The sequence below is a fragment of the Pteropus medius genome, unplaced genomic scaffold (genome assembly GCF_902729225.1).
Source record: "Pteropus medius unplaced genomic scaffold, Ma_sr-lr_union100, whole genome shotgun sequence".
NCBI lineage: Eukaryota > Metazoa > Chordata > Mammalia > Chiroptera > Pteropodidae > Pteropus > Pteropus medius.
In genome coordinates, this window is record NW_024350324.1 from 1,162,083 (window position 1) to 1,171,055 (window position 8,973).

An 8,973-nucleotide genomic window follows, 5' to 3' on the forward strand; every position below is an offset into this window, starting at 1 on the left:
TGGATGGCTAGGCCTTAGGCGGGGAGTAGGGGAGGCCAAGACCCCAGTTCCCAGTTAGGGTCTGCATTCCAGTCCTGCTTCTGCAGGGTCCTCGAGACTCCCTGGCCCTCCCCAGGGACCTGCCACCCCCTCGGGGGCCTCTCCACCTGTCCTCCTGTGATTAAGCACTGCTGTTCACTGCCAACTCCTGATTTCGTGTCTCGGCCACCACGTCTGCCTGAGCTCCAGCCCTGGCCGGCCACTTCCCTGCCCTCTCCCAGGAGGCCCTGCAGTGGCCAACCTCGTCCCCGCTCACCACGTCCTTTAGCGCAGCCGGAATGACGGCGACCAGACACCCGATGCCACCAGCTCCACCCCTGGCGCCTCCTGCCCCCACCAGGCCATCCCGAACCCCTCTCCTTCCCACAGGCTCCAGCTCACACCCTACCTGTCAATGAACGCTCTTGGCCTCAGTGTCCCCACCTGCAGAATGGAACTGGGGGTGTATGAGTCTTCCCCTTGGCAGGATCATTCTCTGTGTGGGGGGCTGTCCTGGGTGCTATGGGTGCTGAGCAGCCTCCCTGGTCCCCACCCACTTCATGCCAGGAGCACCCCCAGTGTGAGAGCCACAGATGTCCCCAGATATCACCCAGTGTCCCCTGGGGGCAGTATCACCCTGGGACCCTGCCATAGAGGGGGCTAGGCACAGGGCAGGCATCCTCAGTGGGAAGTTGGCTGTCAGCCTTTGCTATCGATGGGAAAGCAGAGGCCCAGAGAGGGGGAGCAACTTGCCCAAGGTCACACAGCCGGCGAGAAGCAGACTCGAGACGCAGGCCCAGAGCCCCACTCCCTGTGTTCCCAAGGCACCCTCTGGCACAGGGACCCTTGTCCTCCACGGAACCCTGACTTCTGCAGGCCCTGTAGGCCCAGGAGCCCTCCGCCACACCACGAACTGCAGGCCAGCGAGCCTGTCACTGAACGGACGGAGGCCGAAGGGCCTGAGGGCAGCCTGCGCCCCAGCTTCCTGCTCACAGTGGCGGGGCTGTGGTGCACAAGGGACGTGTGTTTCAAGGGCAGGTTTACTGCCACACATGGCAAGCCACAGCGGAGGCCACAGAGGCCATTGAAGGGTGGCTTTGGTTGCCACGGGCAGAAGGAGGGACCCGCCTGGAGCAGACGGGGGCCGACCCGCGTGCACGCCTGCCACCCAGTCACGCTCCGGGTCTCTGTCCCTCCTTCCAGAACCCAGAGTGCCTGGCCCTGCGCAGGCCTGGGGGCACCACGGCTCCCTGGCCTCTGTGGGCGCATCCTTCCCGTTGAGGTGTCCAAGTCAGCGCTGTCCCCTACATTCCCAGATACGTGCAGCCACCACCACCCTGGTTCCAGCACACTCTGTCACCCCTGAGTCGCGGCTTGAAGATGTGTCCTGTTCTGCGTGGTCTGACCTGTCCCCTCTGACACCTGAGCCTGGACAGTGATGCCCTGAGAGCAAGGACCGCCGACCCTCTTCCCACCTCCAGCATGCACAGAGCGGGGCCTCCGAGGGGCCCGCCAATGACGATGAACGGAGCAGAGAGCCAGCAAGGGGCCGGAGCTGGGACAGGGCTCCTGGGTGCTCCCGCTGGCCCTGAGCCCGCCCCACCGCCTCAGCATCCTCCCGTGACTGGCAGCAACCACCTCCCGGGCTGACGAGTGGCCAGTGAGGTCAGCCGAGGGGGGACGGTGTGAGCCGGAACCCTCCTGGAAGTCTCCACCGGGTGCCGGCTGGGCTCAGGAGCCCTGAGTCCTGGGTCCTGCTCTGCTCTTGGCCAAGTCTTCACCTCGTTCGTTTGTTCATCAGCATTTAATGGGCGCCTGCTGCGTACCCTGTTCTCGTTCTAGTGGGAAACGGCTTTGAATAAGACCAGTGAACCCCACCATTCTGTCCGTGGGTGAGAAGCAGGAGTTAGAGGCCATGCGTGCCAGTGTGTGGAGGAAATCTGCAGGGATGGGGGAGTCTGTGGTCAGCAGAACGTGGTCCCCCAAAGACACCTGCGTCCTAATTCCTGGAGCCCGTGACTGTTACCTGAAGATGTGGCAAGGGACAAAAGCTTGCAGATGAAACTCAGGATGCTAATGAGCCGACCTCCAAATGGGGAAGATTGTCCTGGGTTCCCGGGGGGCCCAGTGTCCTCACGGATCCTCATGAGGGGGAGGCGGGAGGGTCACCGTCAGAGACACGGACGAGGCCGCGCTGCCGGTGACCAGGGGGAAGGGGCCACGAGCCAGGGACATGGCACCTCTGGAAGCTGGAAAAGGCCAGAACGGTTCTCCCTGGAGCCTTAGGAAGGCCCGGCCCTGTCCCTCCTGGGTTCATCCCGCGAGGCCTGTGTGGGACCCCCGGCCCCAGAACTGGGGATGAGAAATGTGTGTTGTTTTAAGCCACTAGGCTGGTGGTGACTTGTTTCAGCAGCCGCAGGAGACACACGTGGGACCTCTGCAGCCTCGAGGAGGAGATGGGCCGAGTACCTGCTCCTGGGGCTGGGCGAGGAGAAGGGGCCAAGCTCCCCAAGGGGAGGGGTCTACCATCAGCCTCAGCCGAAGTGCAGGGGCCTGCCTGGGGAGGGCCCCGAAACCCGTCCATCACGGCAGGACCTGGGAAGTGGAGACCCCGCCTCCTGTCCCCCCCAAGCTGTCTTGGACTAATTTGCCACGAAACTCTCAACCCGAGGGGGCCGAGCGTGGCTGGGGGCGTGTGAGCCCCTCTCCCTGGACCCCAGCCCCTTCCCGCCCACGCTCCTCTATTCTGAGTGAGCTTCTCCCTTACTGGCCATGTGGGACACACCTTCCTGTCCCCTTCCAGGCCAGGGGACGCTGGAGGCCCCAGGCCCGGCTAGAGGCAGCAGGGGAACCCACAGGGAGCGTGGGGGTGGGGTGGATAATAGATGCTGTGAGCTTGGCAGCTCTGTCCCCAGGCCACTGCTGCCTCTGCCCCTCACTACAATTGGGGCCAGAGGGAGCAAAAGTAGGATGGTTTGACAGACCCTCGAAGCGTCCCCAATTCAAGCTTCCGGACAGACTTGGGAAGTGGGTGCCCTTTGAGGCTGCTTTTGGGGACACATTGCTGACACCCCCAGGACTGGTGCATCCTGTGTCCTAGATCTGGGCACTCCTGGGGCTCTCATCCGTGACAATTCATTAAGCCCTAATTAGCCTCCGTCTGCTGTTAGTCCCTGTTAACCCTTTGGGGGGCTGTGGGCCTCCCGACCCACTTTCCTTGCCAGCTTGGGGGGGCGGGCTGGAGAGACTGTCAGCTGCTCTCTCAGGCGAGGTCTCTAGATGTGGAACCACTTTTTCGACACCCACGGCATACTGCGGCTGCTGGCCTAGCAGCCCAGCCCCGAGGGCGGGAGTAATGGAGACCATTTGGAGAAGAGGAGACTGAGGGTCCGAGTGGTCCCCAGCTCACCTGCATCGCTCAGCTTGAGAGTAGACCTTTGAACCTGGTCCAATGCCAGTTCCTTTCCACTAAATCTCAGAGCTCTGCTGGAGGCCGGGGGCGCAGAGGGCACTTTTCTGAGGCCCAGGATTGACATGTGGTGGTGGGTGGCTCCCTCGGGCTCACCTGGGACAAGCTTTGCTTGGTGAGTTCTCTACCTGGTGACTAGGTGGTGACTCAAGGGCACCCGGGAGTGACAGCATTGTGGGACGAGACATCAAGCCGCCGCCTGGGATCTGCTCTGTATTCCCACTCACCCTGGCACCTTCGGATGCAAGATTTCATCTGGGGGCGGCCAAGAGCAGCCCCCCTTCCCCATTCCACAGGCGAGCACACTGAGGCAGAGCGCCCAGATGACGATGACGCTGTGGTGACAGCCCCTGCTAACTGACCATCGAGTTCACAGCAGCACCAGGCCGGGGCCACGACGCACCCCTGTTTGTCTCACACCTGTGTTCATGTCTGTCCCAAGCCTAGAGCTCAGAGAGGGGCTGTCCCTTGCCGGAAGTTGCCAGCTGGGACAGGGAACAGAACAGGGAGATGAGGAAGGCTGGGTTTAGCCTTTCTGAGCTCCATCCCTGGGCTGGGTGGCCCCTTCCTGTTACCCCAGGTCATCCGCATAGACTGTAGCTGCTGCATCTGTGGGGGACCCCACCGGGTGGGCCCACGGGGACTTCCAGCTCAGACCCTGTCTCACGTGGAGGCAATGAGCTCACCGCCAGCCCCAGCCCAGACCCCAAAGGTCATCGCCCTCCCCACCCACTCACCGGCTTTCCACCCTCCTCAACCAGACTGAGACCCTGTCGACATCTCTGGGTGCTCACACGCTACACCGTGCCTGCCTCCACGCCTCCTCCGTGGAGCCCTCCTGGGTTGCCCCAGGCCTCACCGCCCTGATGGCCCAGAAGTTTTCCCCACATCAAGTCCCAGATGGTCCCCTTGCCTGCTGTCATGTCACACCAGACGCCCCCTTCCCACCCCACGCAAGAAGCAAGAGGTTCTCAGCTGCCTCTGGGCACGCATGGATTCCCCAGGGGCTGACTGTTAATGCAAGCCCCAGGGCTCAGGGCCCCTAGTTCAGGTTTCTCCAAACTGGGGGGTCGGGGTACCTGCACCTTTAGTGCTGGGGGCATATGTTGCAAAGCAGTTATAAGGTGCCCTCCAAAGGAAGGGTTGGGTCTGTTCTCCTGCCACTAGGTGCTGTCTCCCCTGCACCCCAACTTGTTGAATGAGTCTCACCGGCCTCCTGGGCCAGGGCCCAGAGGCCCAGGGGACACCGAGGCCCCACTTAAGGGAATAGAGAGAAACCCTCAACACCCTTGCTGTAGCTTGGACATAGTGCAGGTGCTCAGCCCTGCGCCCCCAAATTCCTCCCACCAGGCTGAGCTGTTCGCAGGTCTTGGAATGGACCCCAACACCCCCTTCGCCTTCCTGGCAGCTCCGCACCTCTGGGCTGAAGCAGACCCGCTGCGGGGAGGACGGAGAGGCGCTGGGCTGAAGCCGCCACCCCGCTTCCTCCCCAGACCCAGCCAGTGCCCGCTTCTCAACCCCATGGAGGGGGACGCATCCCCAGGCTCCAGAGAGACACCCACCCAGCTCCCCGCTCTTCACGCCCCAGGGGAGGTACGGGGGACCCCAGCGTAGAGAGTGGCCCCCAAAGTTTCCGGGAGAGTATTAGGGGCCTGGCGAGGGGCGATGCACCCGGGAGGTGGGCGCGGGGCAAATGCCCCCCGGGCGAGGATGGGGGGCGGGTGGGGGCTGCGGGGCGCAGGCGGAGCGGGGTCGCCGGGCCCCGCGCGGCCACTCACCTGGGCGGCTCCGCCGCGGACACGGCGCGGGCGGCGGCGCGGGGGCCGCCCGGAGCCGACAGAAGCCGCCGCCGCCGCCGCCGCCGCCTCCTCCCGGGCCCGCCGTGCGCGCACCCGCCGGCGCGTGCCCGCCGCCACCCTCCCCGATCCGGTGCGCGGGGCTGGGGCGCGCGGGGCTGCGCTCGGCCGTGCGCGCGGCCTGCTCGCTGGGGTGCGGGCGCCCGGGCCGCAGGTGTCCGCGGCTGCGGGGCGCGCGGGGACACGTGCGCGCAGGTGCCCGGACTGGCGCCAGGGCGGCGGTCACGGCCCGGGGCCCAGGCCCGGGAGCGAGTGCCGCTTCGCGTGCTCCCTGCCCGCGCTGGCGCGCGTCCGAGGACCCCGTGGCCACCGCCTGGGGGGACCTGCTGAGGCTGCAGTGCAGGGAGCACAGGAGTCCCCACCTGTGCCCCTCGGAAACTGGCCCCAGCGCTGTCCCCTCAGACCAGAGCCGCAGGGCCATTTCCCGCGCGGGTCCCAGAGCGGGCTTAACCACTGGTCTCCAGAAGCAAGCGGTCCCTTGCCGACGTCAGGATCTCCTCTAAGAACTACCCGCCTTGGTCCCTCCCACTCCTCCTTCTGCTCCCACGGGGGTCCCCTTGCAGTCCTGCGGGGCTCGGGCCCTCCCCGCATGTCTGGCCAGTCCACAGACACTGGGTTCGTCTGACGCACAGGGGCTTTTGCACCGTGGTGCCCTCGGCCACTGTGCAGCGTACAGGGTGATCAAGGGGTCTTTGCAGGAGAACGAGTTTTGCTTGTACACGTGGTGAACTGTGGAGGGGGCGCCGCTGGCACCCCTAAGCCTGAGAGGGGGCCCGTGCCCCCTGAGAAAGGAGTCTCATGGGAGCAGACAGCCTAAGATCCTGGAACGTGGAGGCCAGGCGGTGGCCCCCGTGCAGGCTCACAGGCTGGGGTGTGTGGCTCCTCTGCGGGTAGGAGGTAGGACAGAGATGGCATCAGGAGTGGGTGTCCTGACCCCCCAGGACAGGCCGCCTGACATGGGCTGGAAGGGCTGCCCCTCCCAGGGGCTCACGCTGTGGGGTCCAGTAAGGGAGGTGGGACTTCACTGCTGGCCCGAGGACAGAGGGCGGGGCGGCCCCCATCTTGCTCATGACCCCAGCAGAGATGGCTGAGTGCTTACCATGGGCTGGTCCCTGTTCCGGGCAGGGGCCTTGGGTTTCTTGTTGCACCCTCATGGGCGGACACTTATTGTTCCATTTCGCAGATGAGCAAAATGAGGCTCAGAGATGCCATTTGACCCAAGGGAGGGGTGAAAGGCAGGCCGGGCTGCTGTGGGAGCTGGGCGTGTAACCTTGCACGGCCCTAAGCCTTCCGGGGCCACCGCACACCTCATGCTGCTCTGACGGCGGCCCGGCTCAGCTCAGCCACCTGTGATTCAGGCAGGCTCCGTTCCCAGACTGTCGTGTTGGCTTGAGGCCCAGAAACTGCATCCCGAGAAGCTGCAGGCCGGGCCCCCCACAGACAAAGGGGGGCGGTTCCCTCCCTGACACGGAGCACCTCCCTCTCAGGGCTGCCTTTGGGGCGGTCACTTCTCTTCTCTGAGTGTCCTTCTCTTCCTCCTGATGCCATTCTCGGGGAGCTGGGAGGAAAGCGTTTATCGAGCACCTACTGTGCCGGGAGGGAGGGCACGGTGTGTGGGGAACGAGGCTGGCGGGTGCTGTGGGGGGTGGGGGCCGACATGAGCAGGGACACTTGGTGTCTGACCTGGGCTGGAGCCAGGGATGCTTTTGGGGGGAGGGGGCTGGGGATGAGTCCTGCAAGGCAGGGGCGGGCAATCTTGGTCTTATCACTTCTTGGCTATGGGGCTGTGGGGGACTCCCCTCCAGCTCGGTTTCCACATCTGTAAAATGGGGTTCAGAACAGTACCCATCTTCTAGGACCGCAGAGACTCAGCCCCCAATGACAGAGTGGAACCCAGGGTGTCGATGGCTCTGCCCAGCTGGCGGTCATCACTCTGGACACCTAGCCGAGGGCAGGGTGAGGCCACGGGCACGTGCCGCCTCAGGGCCTTTGCACGGCTGTTCCCGCTGTCTGTGCCACCCTTCCCACAGGCGCCCGGCTCCCTCCCTGACGCCTGTCCCCCCTTCCCCCCTTGCACCCCATCTCTGCCTTCTCACACTCTCCCCGCAAAGACACTGGGATTTGCTGATTTACCCCGTTTATTATTGTGTGCCCTTTTTAAAAATCACTGTGGCTCCAGTAGGCACACAGTAGGCGTGCAGTGAACACTGGGTGAATGAATGAGACTCGGTGACGCTGGGGGTGGTGGATTTTGTTCCCGGATGCGGGGTTTCTGGGGGTCTGAGTGGGGAATCGGCACCCTGTTTTCCTCAGAGCGTCTTCCATTCCCTGGAACCACTGTGTGTGTCTTTTCTGTCCTTGGCCAGCGTCTCCCTGCTCCCAGTCCCGAGTGGGAGTCCGCTGAGGACCACGACCACTCCCATTTTGCTCACTGCTGTGTCCCGGGAGCACACAGTAGGTGCTCAGCAAACAGCTAGAATGTGCACGCTGGCGTCCAGCAGCAGAGGGAGATGGGCTCAGCTGCTGGCGGGCCTCGCTGGGCCCAGCAGCGCCGGCGAGATACTGCCATGGGGGGGCGAGGAGAGCGTGGGAAGGGGGTGCAGCCTGGGGCGGCAGTACCTGGTTGCCAAGGTTACAAGCACCCGGCATGGGGACGTTGCCATGGAGATGAACCACCTGGGAAGAGAGGGTAGCTCCGAGGGGGAAGCTGTTGGAGGGGTTGGGGACGGGAGGGGGCCATCGGTTCTCCTTGTCCAGCAGGAGCCGTGGTGTGGCTGTAATGATCCCTAAAATTAAAAGTCCCCCAACCCTGACCTCCCTCTCCAGTAAGATGTGCAGGATCAGTGGTCCAGGCCGGTGGAGGGAGGCTGTGGGGGCAGGTGGCCTGGGAGGCTCGGCTGTGACCCCAGATGAGTGGGGTCCCCTCTGTAATGGCCTGTGCAGCCATCAGGTGCGGGTGCGGGGCGGGGCGTGGGGGGCGGGGCAAAGTGTAGTGATTAAGCGTCAGGGGGCTCCAGATCCAGACCCCTGGGGTCACGCTGGGTCCCTGCTGTGTGGCCCAAAGCTAGTGAGAGACACTCTCTGAGCCCCTGTGGCCCCATTGGGGGCGTGGGGTAGTGATCGCTCCCTCCAGGTTGTCCAGTGGGCCGGGCAGGTGGGGTCCGCCTCCAGCTCTTCGTTCCTGAGCGGGTCCTGATCCCTGCTGGCTCCGGTCAGCACGGCAGGGCCGCCGGCGGGGAAAGCTCCCGGACTGGTCGCAGACCGCGCGAAAAGGCAGGACGGTTCCCATTCAGCAGCCCATGTTTATGGGCGTCAGAGACCCCCGCCCGCCAGCTCCTAGTCTAACGGGGGTGGGGGGATGGGAGAGGGCTGACCTTGCAGGCAGTGGGGGCTCTGGAGGGCTTGGAGCTGGGGAGGGACACGCTGAGAGCCGCAGGAAGCAGGAGGGCCAGATGGGGGCGTCCTCACTCTTTCAGCCTGGGCCGACCCTGAGCTCAAACCATGCCCAGACCCGAGACGACCGCCCCCCAACATTTCCAGAAGTCTCGTCACAGAAACCCTCCCTTACATCCACTGTCCTCGTGAAGTCAGTGGGGGCGGATTCCGTGGGTGCCGGGTCCCCGAGACCGA

General features: G+C 64.4%; 1 protein-coding gene across 1 annotated transcript in view; it reads right to left on the reverse strand.

Annotated features, from left to right (window-relative positions):
* Window positions 1-5,764, reverse strand: part of LINGO3 (leucine rich repeat and Ig domain containing 3) — a 14,551-nt gene extending 8,787 nt beyond the window's left edge. Inside the window, exons 1-2 of the mRNA XM_039839008.1 lie at window positions 5,266-5,764; window positions 2,156-2,267 (exon numbers count right to left, since the gene is read on the reverse strand). Coding sequence (XP_039694942.1) covers window positions 2,156-2,267; window positions 5,266-5,764 — 611 coding nt within the window. The remainder of the gene's footprint in view (window positions 1-2,155; window positions 2,268-5,265) is intronic.
* Window positions 5,765-8,973: the final 3,209 nt, after the last annotated feature.